The following is a 16,748-nucleotide window of genomic DNA, read 5'->3' on the forward strand; positions in this document are numbered from 1 at the left end:
GAGGGGAAGTATCCCACCTTTAAGTAGTGTCTTTTCTGACATCAGCAATAATAGTCATTGTTCTTTTGTTTTGTTTTGTTTTTTGGCAGGGCAATTGGGGTTAAGTGACTTGCCCAAGGTCACACAGCTAATACATGCATCAAGTGTCTGAGACCAGATTTGAACTCAGGTAGCCCTGACTCCAGGGCCAGTGCTCTACTCACTGCACCACCTAGCTGCCCCAATAGCCATTGTTCTAAGTGTGAGACACAATAAAAAAGGGAATAAATGGATTAAGCCCTACAAGGCAGTGGCAGATAGTACCTAGAGGGGAGAGCCTAGAATGGATACTTTAGAAGCTTTAATTGTATGAAGAATACAGAGATAAGAGAGAAGATGATTAAAGGAATCATGAATTAATAAGGATTTCTTGAGTAAACAGAAAGAGAAGATAGGTAATGAAGAAAGTTAAAAAATCATTTTTGGAAAGGGGTACAAAAAGTTATATTAAAAAACCAATTAACAGGATATATAACCAGTGCTGGCATAGTCCAAGGTCTGAATCACAAGATATAACAGACTCCCTTCCTTGAAGATGAAACCAAGATATTTATTCAGATACCAGAAAGCCAAATCCACCACAGTAACAAAGAAGTGTGTACACATTACCAATGCAAGGTGCACCACCATCACCAAGTCTCCCCACAAACAAGCTCCCTTAGGCAAAATGCCCCTCTCTCTCTCACTCCCTAGCTGATCTGTCTCTCTCTGCCTCCTCTCTCTCCCAGTTCCACCTCACATTCTCCTAGCTCTGCCTCACTCTCTCTTCCTATTTCACCTTGCAAGCACCTCCCACCACGGGCTCAAGTGACTCAGGCTCAAAGCAGGTCACATAGGCCTATTAATGGATGGGAAAGATCTTCCCATTCTCATTAACATCATACAGGACTAGTTGAAGGGAGGAGAGTCTATTTGAGAGGGAAAAAAGAGGGGGGAAGAAATATGCAACCAGATAAAAGCAGAAGAGAAGAACTAATTTTTAAAATCTCCAAAAGGAAAGGGGTAATAAAGGAGAAAAGACAATGAATGGTGAACAGAAGAGAGCCAGTGAGAACAAGGCCACCTTAAAAAAAAAGATTAAAGTAACTTAAGAAACATAATACTGTATTTACAGCAGAAGTGAGGGGGGAAATCTAAATGAACTGATGAATCTAGTTTCTCTAGAGAAACTAGAATTAAAAGACATGATATTTTCTAAGTGGGGTAGCAAAAGTTTATACATATTTCTCTGCACCACATTTAACTTTTACAAAAATTGATCATGGGAGGGCGGAGCCAAGATGGCGGCTGGAAAGCAGGGACTAGCGTGAGCTTCCCGCTGAGCCCCTCCAAAAACTATAAAAAATGGCTCTGAACAAATTCTAGAACTGTAGAACCCACAAAATAGCAGAGGGAAGCAGGGCTCCAGCCCAGAACACCTTGGATGGTCTCTGGGTGAGGTCTATCCCACACGGAGCTGGGAGCAGAGTGCAGCAGAGCGTGGCCACCGCGGACCAACCAGACCAGGAGCTGGGCAGAGTGTGCCCTAGTGCCCTGAATCAGTGAGCTGCAGCAGTTACCAGACTTCTCAACCCACAAACACCAAAGACAACAGAGAAGGTTAGTGGGAAAAGCTGCTGGGGACAGAGTTTATAAAGGATTTTGTGGTTCGGCCACCGCCCCAGGGGCAGAGGAGGTGGGGCAGCTACAGAACTACAGCTGCAGTTGCTTTCGGCCCCAGGCCCACCTGGTGGGAGGAATTAAGTGGAGGATCAGAGCAGGAGTGAAGAGCCTGCTGAAGATCTAAGTCCAGTCTGGGTTGGGGGTTCTTGGGGAAGGAGAAGCGCTGGTGTGGCAGAGCTGGCACATCCCCCCAGGCTTGGAACATAGTTCTCTTAACTCTACAAGCAGTCATACCCCGCTGAAAAACTCAAGGGTCAAGTTAGTTGGTTGGGAATATGGCCAGGCAGCGAAAACACACCCAGATTCAGTCTCAGACTCTGGAATCTTTCTTTGGTGACAAAGAAGACCAAAACATACAGCCAGAAGAAGTCAACAAAGTCAAAGAGCCCACAACAAAAGCCTCCAAGGAAAACATGAAGTGGTGCCAGGCCATGCAAGAGTTCAAAAAGGAGTTGTAAAAGCAAGTTAGAGAAGTAGAGGAAAAATTGGGAAGAGAAATGAGAAGGATGCAAGAAAACCATGAAAAACAAGTCAATGACTTGCTAAAGGAGACTCAAAAAAATACTGAAAAATATACTGAAGAAAATAACATCTTAAAAAATAGACTAATTCAAATGGCAAAAGAGCTCCAAAAAGCCAATGAGGAGAAGAATGTCTTGAAAGGCAGAATTAGCCAAATGGAAAAGGAGGTCCAAAAGACCACTGAAGAAAATACTACCTTAAAAATTAGACTGCAGCAAGTGGAAGCTAGTGACTCTATGAGAAATCAAGATATTATCAAACAGAACCAAAGGAATGAAAAAATGGAAGACAATGTGAAATATCTCATTGGAAAAACCACCAACCTGGAAAATAAATCCAGGAGGGATAATTTAAAAATTATTGGACTACTTGAAAGCCATGATCAAAAAAAGAGCCTAGACATCATCTTTCAAGAAATTATCAAGGAGAATTGCCCTGATATTCTAGAGCCACAGGGCAAAATAGAAATTGAAAGAATCCATCGATCACCTCCTCAAATAGATCCCAAAAAGAAACCTCCTAGGAATATTGCCGCCAAATTCCAGAGCTCCCAGGTCAAGCAGCCAGAAAGAAACAATAGGAGTATTGTGGAAACCCAATCAGAATAACCCAAGATCTGGCAGCTTCTACATTAAGAGATCGAAGGGCTTGGAATACGATATTCCAGAGGTCAATGGATCTAGGATTAAAACCAAGAATCACCTACCCAGCAAAACTGAGTATCATGCTCCAAGGCAAAATATGGACTTTTAATAAAACAGAGGACTTTCAAGCTTTCTCAGTGAAAAGACCAGAGCTGAATAGAAAATTTGACTTTCAAACACAAGAATCAAGAGAAGCATGAAAAGAGGATTTCAGTCTAACAATATAGTGTAATGAGCCATGAGCCAACCAATATAATACTCTGCAAGTGACCTTACAGTAGGAAAAAAAGTGAGTACTATTGGTAACATTTGTTTCCTTTTTTCTCACACCTCAAATATCCTGGTTTCCTGGTCACCTAAGAGGATGAGCATGAGTCAAAAATTTGGTCAATTAATGGTGTTCCACACCCAGCACCACAACAAGTAGCCTAGTACAGTTAGTATAGAAAGCAACTTTGGAAGGAGCTGAAAGCAATAGTCAATCCTATAAATTCAAGTCATTAAAGGAAATCTTAGAGAAAATTTAACCTTGGCTTTGGAGGGACACCAGGAAGTTTTCCTGAGGACAGAAATTATTTTGTATTTTTCTCATAGGATAATGCCTGGTACGTAGTAGGCATTTACTAAATGCTTATGGATTGACTGATGGATTTAAGAAAATAAAAGCACTTCAAATCAATAAACCCTTAACTAATGTTAATTGAAAAGACAGCAAAAAATCAAATGAATAAAATAGCAAATGAGTAAGGTGAAATCACAGCAAAACCAGAAGAAATAAAAAGAACAATCAGAATATATTGTGCAAAGTTATATGCTAACAAAACTGAAGACATAGAAGAACTTGAAGGAATACCATCAAAAACATAAAAGACATACCAAACCTTTGTCCAATACAATATGTATTTCCACATACTGAGATGATAGCTTTGGACCAAGTGATCTCGACTAAAAAGAAAATGAGAAATTGTAATAAATTTCATAATTCACCATACATTAGCAACATAACATATTGACAACATTGATGGGGATGGGAAGGAAAGGGTAGAGATAAATTTTAAAATTAAAACTGCACTAAGACTTTGGGGACACCCTCTCTATAACTGATTCCTTGCCATGTTTAACACACAAATTCTTTTGGAAAAGTACCCAAATTCCTAAGAATGCTCCCGGGAGCTCGGAACAAGGGCTGGCCCAGAGTCACGCAAGCCACTACTGCTGTGGGTAAGAGAGCTCCTGGGCTGAACCTGATATTTGTATGCTGAATTAAAGTAAGCTTGTCAACCCCTTTAACCTTGCTTTCCTTGTTAAAGCAGATCAAAAGAACCTGTGCTTTCGCAGCATGTTGGCCACTTTCTGGGTGCTGGTTGTAGGTGGATCTTACACCCCCACAGAAGCTGCTAGCCGGATTGTTTAAACAAATGGCGTAGTTGGCAGGATATGCCTTTAACAGGAAAGCATGGGCTGGTTGAATGTTTCCCTGTTTTTGGACTGCTCTTTGTACTTGGGGTGGCTATGGTTCTGTGGAGCCTCAGGAGCAAGGCCTGAAGGAAAACAGGCAGGTGGAAGTGCTGGGCGTCATTTCCCAGGGGCCCAGAGCAGGAGATAATCCCTTGTTCCCAGGGCTTAAGCTGATAAGCCTGGCCCCGAAGGACTGTGCTGAAAGGGTAAATGTCTTGAGATTATATTGTATGTGGAGTTTTGAAACAGGAGTGGAGAATGGCCTTGGAGACTTGGAGAATGGCCTTCCTACAGATTTGGCAGGAGGGGCTGGTGAGGAGAAAGAAGAAGCAGACAGTGGCTGCTGAAATATTGATCCAGACAGAGCAGAAGACTGTCTGCATGGGAACTTTGGAAAGCTGAAAGCGCTGAGCTGCCTTGGAACTGACTTCGGTGAGAGGATTGAAATGGTGGAGAATCGCTTACATTCCAGAAGAAGCCAGGTGAAGCCAGCTGGAGTTGGAACCCAGGAGCTTGGAATTCAGCCCTGGGGCAAGATGGAAACTTTGCAGCAAGGCACTGAGTCTGCCTTTTTGGTCCCTTCAGCTTGGGCTGCTTGGGATCCAGGAGGGAGACATGGATTTGTTTTTGTTGGGGTGGGGGAAGTGCCTTGGACCCCCAGAAACCCCACCCCATTGGCTTTTATCGCCCAGTGGCCCCTCAGGACTTGGAACCGGGGACTGGAACATAATGGGGAGAACAGACCCCAAAAGAACTTTGTGTGGACTCTTTCTTTGAAATTGGGATTTTGGGTGCCATGTGGAAGCCTGCAATGGCAGTTTGGGGAGGAGATATCCCCAAGAGAACTCTATTTGTTTGTTTGTTTGCTTTAGGACTTCACTAACTAAAGCATGCCTGTGCCTCAGGGTACTGGGGAAAAGCCTTTGATGGCAGTGTGCTGCTGAAGAAGTACTTTATTTGGACACTTTGTATTAGCTAAAGAGATTAACTTGCTTTGACCTAGGGGTGGACATTTGAATTGTTAACAAGTATTTTGGGAATGATTGATTGAAGAGATTATCTTGCTGGGACCTAGGGGTGGGTCATGTTTGTATTGTAAACAGATATTTGGGAATGTCACTGAATGATATGTTTTGCTTTGTTGTGAATGATATGTTTTAGTTTCCTGCGTAATTGGATCACAATATATAATGGGTCAATGTATGTTCTAGGATACATGGCTGATTAGATTATGTATCCTATAACAAGGGGTAGAGTGTGTTGGTAAGCAAAATGGGCTCCTTAGCACTTAGTTCAACAAGGGCCCTTGAAGAGTTTGGTTTTTGTTTCCTTTGAGTAATTCAGTGTATTTCATTGAGTCTTACTAAGTGCTAAGCCCCAGGCCCAAACCCCTATTAGGTGTAAAACCTATGTGGGTGTGGATTGGCAACTAAGGTGGGGCCTAAGGTGGGGCTAACTCCAGGGAGGGCCTAGTTTACATGTCTGGGACAGCAGAGGCTTTCAGACCACGTGGGTTTAAGTCGCCTCTTTGTGACAATTTTAGGTCACCCACCCCTGACCCTGAAAAAGATATAAAAACCAGGAGTTGGCTGTCTCTTCCTTGGAGCTCCTCCTTACAGCAGTGGTGGCACGTGACTCTGGGCCAGCCCTTTTTCTGAGCTCCCGGGCTGAACCTAGATGTTGGTAACTATGTATCTGTATTGGGTCTGTCTGTTGATGTTTATACTTTGTTTGTATGTTGCTCTGAAGTTCAGGGTGCTGGCCTTCTCCCCTGAACTAAGTGACTGATGTTTGTATGCTTAATTAAAGTGAGCTTGTCAACCCCTTCACCTTTCTTTCCTTAGTTAAGCAGATCAAAAGAACCTGTGCTGTTGACAGCTTTCTGGGTGCTGGCTGTGGGTGGATCTTAAACCCCCACAGAAGCTGCTAGCCGGATTGTTGAAACAAATCCTCTTCCACTTTAGTCACAGATAACATTGTTTCTTCCTGGTTGTATCCTAGAATTGTTTTTAACATAATTTTTATTTTGGGGGTTTTGGAGGGGTAACAATCTTATTTAAATTGGTTTGGCTTCATCATACTATAATGCAACTGGTGAATTTGCCAATATGGTGCATTTCTTAAAAATCCAAAGGATGCTGCAGGCATAAGTAATTGCTATGTGTCAATACATGGAAAAAGTCATTGGTACTGTTTTCATGATTTGAATTCATGGTTTGTTTTTTTGCTATACTATTGAAATTGCTTAAGCACAATATATAAAGCCAATAGACCACTGTTGCTATAAAACTTTGACATCTATTAATTACATTAATATTTGTGTATTAACATAGGCACATATGGAACAATCCCTAGAAAAGATGAGTGTTAAAGTAATTGAGGAGTAATGTCTTACCTTTGCAATTGAAAAGCATAAAGGTCTCCTAATATTAGGAGACCCACACCATAAGAATGAGGACATTTTAAGGATATTGGGTCAAAAAGTGAAAGGATTAGAAGGCCACTGATGTTAAGGTAGGTAAGACAACTCAAGAAATTTTTCTGGTCCTGCCTAAGAATTTTGGCAACAAAGATACACCTGAGGAATTAGCAGTAAGGAGTCATTCTTGGGAATTTCAGACTTGTCTACCCTCTGAGGATGAAGAACTGCTTTAAAAAGTAGCAGGCCTTCTAATCAAAGAAGATATTCCTACAGAGAGACTGAATGTAACAATTAAATCCAGGAATCCTACTTTATATATCAGTAAGGCCATGGCCACACTGCCTTATAGTAGACAGATAGCATGAGCCCCAAATTGGCATTTTCTATGGACATGAACCATGCATGTCCCATAGGAGAATAATTTTGGGAGACTGAAGCTGGACAGGCAAGAGCGTGCCTGAGATGCTGGAAGGCCCCTGAGCCAAACACACTGATAAGACTGAAAGTAGCAGTAGATAACCTCATAGAAGGTCAGTGTAACCTTCAATACAATCCAATGGCAATAAACATTTATTAAGCACCTACTACATGCCAGGCCTTGTGCTAAGCACCGTGGATACAATTACTCCTTGCCCTCAAAGAGCTTACAATCTAAAAGGCAAGACAACAAGGAGGCAAGAATGGTGGGGGTTGAGGGGCAGGGGGAGAACACCAGGGAATATCTGGCACAGAGGCATCTCATTCCATTGAGCTGAAAACAAGCAGAGCAGCAGATACAAAGTGGAGGGAGCTGAGTCCAGTTTTTGTCCTCTATGAAGGAAGGCAATGGGAGGAGTCTAGTACCTGCCTCCCAGCCCTCCAATCAGAATGGAGAGGATAAGAGAGAGGAGCAAGGGAAATGTATACATAGCATGAATGTATACAAACTTTAGCTGAAATATTTGAGGGGGGGCGAATAAGAAGACCCCTATGCTAACCTTGCCTCTAATGTTGTAGGGCAGAGACTGATACAGAAAAGCCCTGTAAACCCTGGGAATGCAGGAAGAATTATACAGCAGAGGTTCTTTCTGTGTTTGATTCATAAGCTTCACATATCTAATGTCATCAGAGCAATGAAGACACAGAACTCACTGCCAAGATAAGAGATGTCCTATACTAAGGAAAAAATGGCCACCAGAGGCCCACTGCTTTGCGGGCAGAGGTTTGATTGACAGTGAGTCTCACTACACTGTCCATAAGCTTAAATTAGTGTCTTTAAAGTGGGACATTACTAAGACTTTCAGAAAGTATATATTAAGGAGCAAAACTCCAAGTGTGGACTGATAACGATATATTGACTTACATCTTGACCAGCACCAAGTTGGATGCTGCTTGCTAGAGTAGCAGCACGTGTCAATTATTATTTCAGCACACGTTACAGGCCTGCCAAGAATAATGGGGATGCAGATGCTTTGTCTAAAATGTCACACAGCACTACAACTATGTATGGTGATACTAGAAGATTAAGAGCAATTTTTGAAACTTGAAACACTAGATTACAACTGAAAAGAAGCATGGCAAGAACTTGGGACTTCCATCAGATGGCATGCCCAGTGTATATGTAAATCTTGTGATGCTGAACCAATCTTCTTTGCCACAGTTGTCTACAAATGACTGGTGGTGAGAACAAATAGATAAAGGACTAAGAGAAGTAAAACAACCCCCCAAAGGCGGAATGATCCTACTCATCTAAAGTTCCAGACAGCCAAAGGCACCTTACTGCCCAGGCAATGGCAGGAGATGGAGCTGTGCAATAGAGTGCTGTCTTGGACTGTGACTGATCCCACACATGAAATCGGGATGAGGCTGGTTTTGTCCAAAAGCATTCGGCTCAATAGCCATGAATACCTTACATGATAACTTTGGACATATGGGTCAAGAAAGAACCCTAGCACTGGTAAGAAACCACCTAAGATGACTTTAGATGTCCTTGAAAAGTTGTGTACCCACTCATGCTGCTTATTTAGAGCATTAAAGTATCAACAAATTTAGAAGGAGAGAGTAAAAATGTGAGTCATATCTAAGTGGTGACTGACCATTTCACTAGATATGCGCAAGTATTACCCAATCAAAGGCATCTATTATTGCTAAGGTGCTAGGGGGAAAGTATTTTTCAGTATATGAATTCCCTGCCAGGATTTACTCTGATTGTGGTAGAGAGTTAGAGAGCAAGCAACTTAAGAAAATGTTGACCTTGGCAGTTACCAGAAAGTCTAAAAGTACTCCTAACCATCTTCAAAGAGGCCTCAGTATCAACAATTTAACTGCACACTGTTGGACATGTTAGATTGTCGTTGTTATTCAGTCATGTTCAGCTGTGTCCAACTCTCCATAGCCCCATTTTGGGGCTTTCTTGGCAAAGATACTGAAATGGTTTGCCATTTCCTTCTCCAGCTCATTTTACAGATGAGGAACTGAGACAGAGTTAAGTGACTTGCCCAGGGTCACACAGCTAGTCAGTGTTTGATGCCAGATTTGAACTAATGAAGATGAGCCTTCCTGACTCCAAGCCCAGTGCTCTATCCATGGTGCCACCTAACTGCCCTTGAACATGTTTGAACAATTTAAGGAGAAGCTGAGAGATCTCTACTAACCATTCATAGCTTCAGCTCATAAAATCTCTGACAAGAAACAAAAGACATTATTTTGCCAAAGTATGATATCAAGACCTTAAACAAGGAGATAAGAGTTCTATTGAGGAACATTGGCATTCAAGTTAGTTGACCCATGGAAAGCTCACCCATACAAAGTTATCAAGAAACTGGACAACCTATTTACAAAATAGCCCCAGACAATGGAGGGGACCCTACTGGAACTATTGACTACAGCCACTATTGCTCATAGGAGAGTTAGTTGGGCTTTCTAATGAGTAAGTGGAAAGAACTGATGGATACCTAAGCAAAGGCTGAGGAAAAAAAACTGTCTACCAGCTATACAAAAACCGTCTTACTCATTTATGGGTTCCATTGAAGGAGACTTGTGTGTATTATTAAACGATAGGAGAATTAAAGCCAGAGGCAATTCCTTTGCAGTCTAAGACTGCTACTGAGATTCTCAGGGTAGAGATTCAAACAATGGAGCTCCAACATCCTGATATGGCTGCCACCTCACAAACAAGTCTAATGATCCTGATGGTCAGCCTATACCAACAATGGGAGAGCTCCTTCATTTGTCTTATATGGTATATATTCTCAAATGTATCCTTTCTCTGATTCTCTTGGATAAATGAGTTTCTTTGCCATTTGGTATGTGTGTTCATTGTGGAACTGGTATTTGGTGGGAAGAAAATCAAGTCTTGGACATACAGCCTGGTTCTTCTTTACCCATTAATAAATAGGTACTTCCCCTAAACTAACAATATTTAAGAGAGCAGATAAATATAATTCTGAATAGCCAGGTACCCCCTCTCTCTGAGAACAAAATAGCCAGGCTCTGGCTCCAACTTCTTGCTTTTCTTCCTGGCAGGAACTGAAGTCTCCTTTGGAGAAAGGTGGAGGAAGCGAAGATGCTCAAAATGTCTATTCTTGCCTCCCTCTGAGCCATGTTAAGATAGCCATACTACACAGATACAGAATCTGAGATTCAGAAGGGGTGAATGCCTAGTCCAAAGTAACACAGCTCATAAAAGTCAAGCTAAGACTTGAACTTTTTTTTTTAATTTAAATTTATTTATTTAACATATTTGGTTTTCAGCATTGATTTTCACAACAGTTTGAATTACAAATTTTCTCCCCATTTCTACCCTCCCCCCCACTCCATGATGGCTTATATTCTGGTTGACCTGTTCCCCAGTCAGCCCTCCCCTCTATCACCCCCCCTCCCCTCTCATCCCCTTTTCCCTTCCTTTCTTGTAGGGCAAGTTAAATTTCTACACCCCATTGCCTGTGTATCTTATTTTTTAGTTGCATGCAAAAACTTTTTTTGTTTTTGAACATCTGATTTTAAAACTTTGACTTCCAAATTCTCTCCCCTCTTCCCTTCCCACCCACCCTCCCTAAGAAGTCGAGCAATTCAACCTAGGCCACACATGTATCATTATGTATAACCCTTCCACAATACTCATGTTGTGAAAGGCTAACTACATTTTGCTCCTTCCCAACCCATCCCGCTTTATTGAATTTTCTCCCTTGACCCTGTCCCCTTTCCAAAGTGTTTGTTTTGATTACCTCCACCCCCATCTGCCCTCCCCTCCATCATCCCCCCACCTTTTATTTTTTTTTATCTTCCTCCCTCTTCTTTCCTGTGGGGTAAGATACCCAACTGAGTATGTATGGTATTCCCCCTCAGGCCAAATCTGATGAGAGCAAGGTTCACTCATTCCCCCCTCACCTGCCCTCTCCCCTCCTCCCACAGAACTGCTTCCTCTTGCCACCTTTATGCGAGATAATCCACCCCATTCTATCTCTCCCTATCTCCTTCTCTCAGTATGTTGCTCTCTCATCCCTTAATTTCATTTGATTTCTTTTAGATATCTTCCCTTCATCTTCAACTCACCCTGTGTCTGCTCTCTCTCTTTTACATATATATATAAACACACATATATATATACACATACATACACATACATACATATACACATAGATATATACATACATACACATTCACTTATATATATATATACATAAACATATATATATATATGTATGCATATTCCCTTCTGCTACCCTAATACTGAGGTCTCATGAATCATACACATCATCTTTCCTTGTAGGAATGTAAACAAAACAGTTCAACTTTAGGAAGTCCCTTGCAATTTCCGTTTCTTGGTTACGTTTTCATGCTTCTCTTGATTTTTGTGTTTGAAAGTCAAATTTTCTATTCAGTTCTGGTCTTTTCACTGAGAAAGCTTGAAAGTCCTCTATTTTATTGAAAATCCATATTTTGCCCTGGAACATGATACTCAGTTTTGCTGGGTAGGTGATTCTAGGTTTTAATCCTAGCTCCATTGACCTCCGGAATATCGCATTCCAAGCCCTTCGATCTCTTAATGTAGAAGCTGCCAGATCTTTGGTTATTCTGATTGGGTTTCCACAATACTCAAATTGTTTCTTTCTGGCTGCTTGCAGTATTTTCTCCTTGATCTGGGAGCTCTGAAATTTGGCGACAATATTCCTAGGAGATTTCTTTTTGGGATCTATTTGAGGAGGGGATCGATGGATTCTTTCAATTTCTATTTTGCCCTGTGGCTCTAGAATATCAGGGCAATTCTCCTTGATAATTTCTTGAAAGATGGTATCTAGGCTCTTTTTTTGATCATGGCTTTCAGGTAGTCCAATAATTTTTAAATTATCTCTCCTGGATCTGTTTTCCAGGTCAGTGGTTTTTCCAAGGAGATATTTCACATTGTCTTCCATTTTTTCATTCCTTTGGTTCTGTTTGATAATATCCTGATTTCTCATAAAGTCACTAGCTTCTACTTGCTCCAATCTAATTTTTAAAGTAGTATTTTCTTCAGTGGTCTTTTGGACCTCCTTTTCCATTTGGCTAATTCTGCTTTTCAAGGCATTCTTCTCCTCATTGGCTTTTTGGAGCTCTTTTGCCATTTGAGTTAGTCTGTTTTTTAAGGTGTTGTTTTCTTCAGTGAATTTTTCAGTATTTTTTTGGGTCTCCTTTATCAAGTCATTGACTTGTTTTTCATGGTTTTCCCGCAGCCTTCTCATTTCTCTTCCCAATTTTTCCTCTACTTCTCTAACTTGCTTTTCCAAATCCTTTTTGAGTTCTTCTATGGCCTGGGGCCAGTTCATGTTTTTCTTGGAGGCTTTTGGTGTAGGCTCTATGACTTTGTTGTATTCTTTAGGCTGTATGTTTTGGTCTTCTTTGTCACCAAAGAAAGAATCCAAAGTCTGAGACTGAATCTGGGCGCGTTTTCGCTGCCTGGCCATATTCCCAACCAACTAACTTGACCCTTGAGTTTTTCAGTGGGTTATGACTGCTTGTAGACTAACGAGTTCTATGTTCCACGTTTGGGGGGGAGGTGCCAGCTCTGTCAGACCTGCACTACTCCTTCCCCAAGAACCCCCAGTCCAGACTGGGCTTAGATCTTCAGCAGGCTGTTGCACTCCTGCTCTGATCCACCACTTAATTCCTCCCACCAGGTGGGCCTGGAGCCGGAAGTAACAACAGCTGTAGCTGCCCCACCTCCACTGCCTCCGGGGCTGGAAGCCGAACCGCGAACTCCTTCCACTCCCGCAGCTGTTCCCACTAACCTTCTCCGCAGTCTTTGGTGTTTGTGGGTTGAGAAGTCTGGTAACTGCTGCAGCTCACATATTCAGGGCGCTAGGGACCCTCTGCCCGGCTTCTGGTCTGGATGGTCCACGCCGCTCAGGCTGGGCTCTGCACCACTCCGTTCCCAGCTCCCAGCTCCATGTGGAATAGACCTCACCCAGAGACCATCCAGGCTGTCCTGGGCTGGAGCCCTGCTTCCTTCTGCTGTTCTGTGGGTTCTGCCGTTCCAGAATTGGTTCAGAGCCATTTTTTATAGGTTTTTGGAGGGACTCGGTATGGAGCTCACTCTAGTCCCTGCTTACCAGCCGCCATCTTGGCTCCGCCCCCCAAGACTTGAACTTTTAATAAAACTCTGTCAGTGAATTATTTGAAATAACCCTTTCTTGTCCTGGATAAACTTACCAACTGAAAGTAAATTGCATCCATTTAAACAATTTGGGACATCATTTTAAAGAAACCTGGGCCATCAATCATTTCTCCCACTCTTTCTTCCTACCCTATTCCTCTCTCCCCACTTACCTACCCAAAAAATCTTTTTCACTTCTAAAAATTGGAGAGGCAGCATGACATAGTAGAAAGAGTGCTGAGTTTAGCGTTCACAGAGGCTGAGTTCAAATTTTCATTATATGACCATAAGCAATCTCTCTGAGCCCTAATCCTTATTTATAAAATGTAAATAATCATACCCATATCACCTACCTCACAGAGTTATGAGGATCAAATGAGATAATGTAAACAAGGTACTTCATAAAGCACTAAAAAAAGCCACCTATTGTTAAGAAGGCAAGCAAAGTATTAACTAAATACTTATGATAACCAGCATACTAGTTTTAAATCCAATTTATGATTCCTATAGAGTTGGATTAAAATGTATTATATGCCATTTTGACTCAAGTTTACCCTGGAGTCAACTTAAACCCTCTACAACAACAAGGGTTCTTAGTATAGGGCTAAAATTTCAGGGAGTCTGTAAACTTGGATAGAAAAAAAATTACAGCTTTATTTTCGCTAACCTCTAAACGAAATTTAGCATTTTCTTCAATTATTTAAAAAACATTATTCTGAGGAGTTTATTATTTTCACCTGACTGCCAAAGGGATCCATGACACACACAAAAAGGTTAAGAACCCCTGATCTACAATATGGCACAGTATGTTGAAGCTTTCATATGACCAATGTTTAAAAATATATTTATATTGATTTTATCAATCAGAGTACAACGCTACTATTTAAATGACTCCAGAAGTTTGTAGTTGTTGAATCTGCTTTTATGATATGTTGCTAGACATATTTATAATGATTTGACTCCAATCTTTGGTTAGGGATGAAATCCCCTATGATATTATCTTTACAACAATCCTCTTTATAACTCTATTCCCAAGAATGTACTGTGATTTTAAAAAATGACAACTTGTATTTAAGTTCATATTGAACACAACACTATACTAGGTGGCCAATTTAAAACAGGATCAAAAATGCTAGATTCTGTGCACATATGGTTGAGAGAACCACAAAGTAGATGCTTAAAGAAAAAAAGCTTCTTTAGGAAGTAATGATGGGAATAAAGGGGAATATTGTATAAAGGCAAATTGGTCACAAAAAGGTGAATAAGGGCTGAAAGATAGGATGATTACAAAAAAGCGATGACACAATACCCTAGTTAAGTTTAATAATCATTTTAAGTAAATGAGTAATAAAACCTTTGGAAGTAATGGTAAAATTTGCAGAACTCACTTCAACACTGGAATCAACTTTATATTCTGGGTCTTCTGATTCCACTTGTGTATTATTTTCTGCTAAAACAGCAAGATTTGTGTTTTCACTTCTTAATCGATAAATAAGATGCTGAAATCCACCTGAAGACCCAAGGGGCTCAATTCCATAAGTAACATTTTCAAACTGCAGTAATCCTCTGCAGAAAAAACCATGAAGTTTAAAAACAGGAAAATCAAATATATATTATACAATTCTGATTCTCAGATGACAAGAATTCAGCAAATGTGTATTATGTCTATCTTGTACTGAGTCATATGTTAAGAGGATACCAACACAATGAATGAAAAAATCCTACTCAAAAGGAGTAGGGATTCCATTCTAACAGGGGCGACAACAAGAACATATATAAGTATATGCAAAATAAATATAAAAAGGACAAATACAAAAAAAATATGAAGTAGTTAAATACAAGATAGAGAAGACACTAGCAAGTCACTTAACCATCCTTAGAGATGAGTTTACTCATTTTTCAACTAAAGTGATTGAATTAGATACCCACTGAGGTCCTGTCCAGCCCTAGAACTATGATCTCTTAAAGAGATCCGAAGGAATATGTGGTGCTGCATATTGGGGAAGAAGAAACTTGATAGTTCAAAATATATACCAATTCTGCCTCTGGTACAGATAGCTCTCCTCTTCTCTAGACTACAGGGAAAACTATAACCCTCTAAAGCTAGGACCAGAATGTGCAGAGAACTCCACAAGAGACAGTATACCTACCTTGGCCTCATCTGCCTTAGGAGAGCAGAGAAATTATGCTAAAGGAGTAATTGAAACATAGTTTTTCATAAAATCAGTTTCCCATTTCTCTAAGACTACAAAAAAGGAGCATGAAGGGAATAGGTGAATGGCCTTTGGAAGTCTGATAAAGTTCAGATATTCCTCAGATAGATGTGTTCACAATCAATCTGAAGATAGATGAGAAAATCTCACTCGGGTTTTCATTCTGCAACCACTACCATATTTCTGCACATGTATCTACTTTAAACATGGCAAATTCATTATGATCAAATAGTATAAATCTAGTTTTTGTAATCAACCATATGTAAAAAAAAAAAGAACCTGAGTCCAGAACAGGCGTGGAGTGTGACAACTGAATTTGGCAAACCTGCAATGTGTCCTTGGTAGTTGCAATATTTCTGGGGAGAAAAAAAGAACAAATAGGTTATTTGGGAACCAGTTCTATCTAACTCTTTCATACTCTCTTAGGGCCTTTTACAATTGCTTTTATATTTTAACCTAGCTATGGTCCCCTAAAACCAAAGAATTTCCCACAGTTTTACATGGGCCATTAGTACTATCCCCTTAGAGATTAAGAACAATTCTCTTTTAAATGGCCTTGGGATTCATATTCCATTTCCTATCTCCAGAATGAGTCAGCCATATCACAATCTTCAGTGAACAAATTCTATTGCACTAACATGCAATGAATTTTAGCATACTTTATACATAGATAATTTAAAGCTGCTTGTCTTACACACAAAATCCAGCATGGCAAGGTTAACACATAAACATGGCTTTTCAGTTTCAACCTATTTCACCTCCATGGTGGAACTGGAAAAAAGTGACTGAAAGTATTTGCTCAGATTAGGAACACAGTAGTATTGTGGAAAGAGTGCTGGACTTGGAATTCAAAGAAGTAACTTCGTCTCAACTCTGAAACTTATTGTCTATCTGACCTGAGGCAAGTCACAATCTATAAGCTTAAATTTTCTTTACTATAAAATGGGGGCATAATTATATTACTTCTATCACAGAGTTACAGTAGTATGGATTGAATGATCATATGTCATCAGATTTGTCCCACTCCAACCTAAAGGCATCATTCCTAAGTAATCCTCCTATTTCTGCTTCAAGATTTCCAGTGCTAGGGAAGTATCTAGCATTTTTTAAAAACTGTTTGAAAATCTTCCTTTATATTGAACCAAAATCTCTTTCCCTATAACTTCTAACCACTAGTC

General features: G+C 40.5%; 1 protein-coding gene across 1 annotated transcript in view; it reads right to left on the bottom strand.

The window, feature by feature from the left end:
- Positions 1-16,748, bottom strand: part of LOC118842519 (disintegrin and metalloproteinase domain-containing protein 32-like) — a 132,867-nt gene that overhangs the window by 93,302 nt on the left and 22,817 nt on the right. Inside the window, exons 5-7 of the mRNA XM_036749997.1 lie at positions 15,850-15,926; positions 14,746-14,923; positions 3,744-3,812 (exon numbers count right to left, since the gene is read on the bottom strand). Coding sequence (XP_036605892.1) covers positions 3,744-3,812; positions 14,746-14,923; positions 15,850-15,926 — 324 coding nt within the window. The remainder of the gene's footprint in view (positions 1-3,743; positions 3,813-14,745; positions 14,924-15,849; positions 15,927-16,748) is intronic.

Source organism: Trichosurus vulpecula, chromosome 3, assembly GCF_011100635.1.
Source record: "Trichosurus vulpecula isolate mTriVul1 chromosome 3, mTriVul1.pri, whole genome shotgun sequence".
In the NCBI taxonomy this organism is placed as follows: Eukaryota; Metazoa; Chordata; class Mammalia; order Diprotodontia; family Phalangeridae; genus Trichosurus; species Trichosurus vulpecula.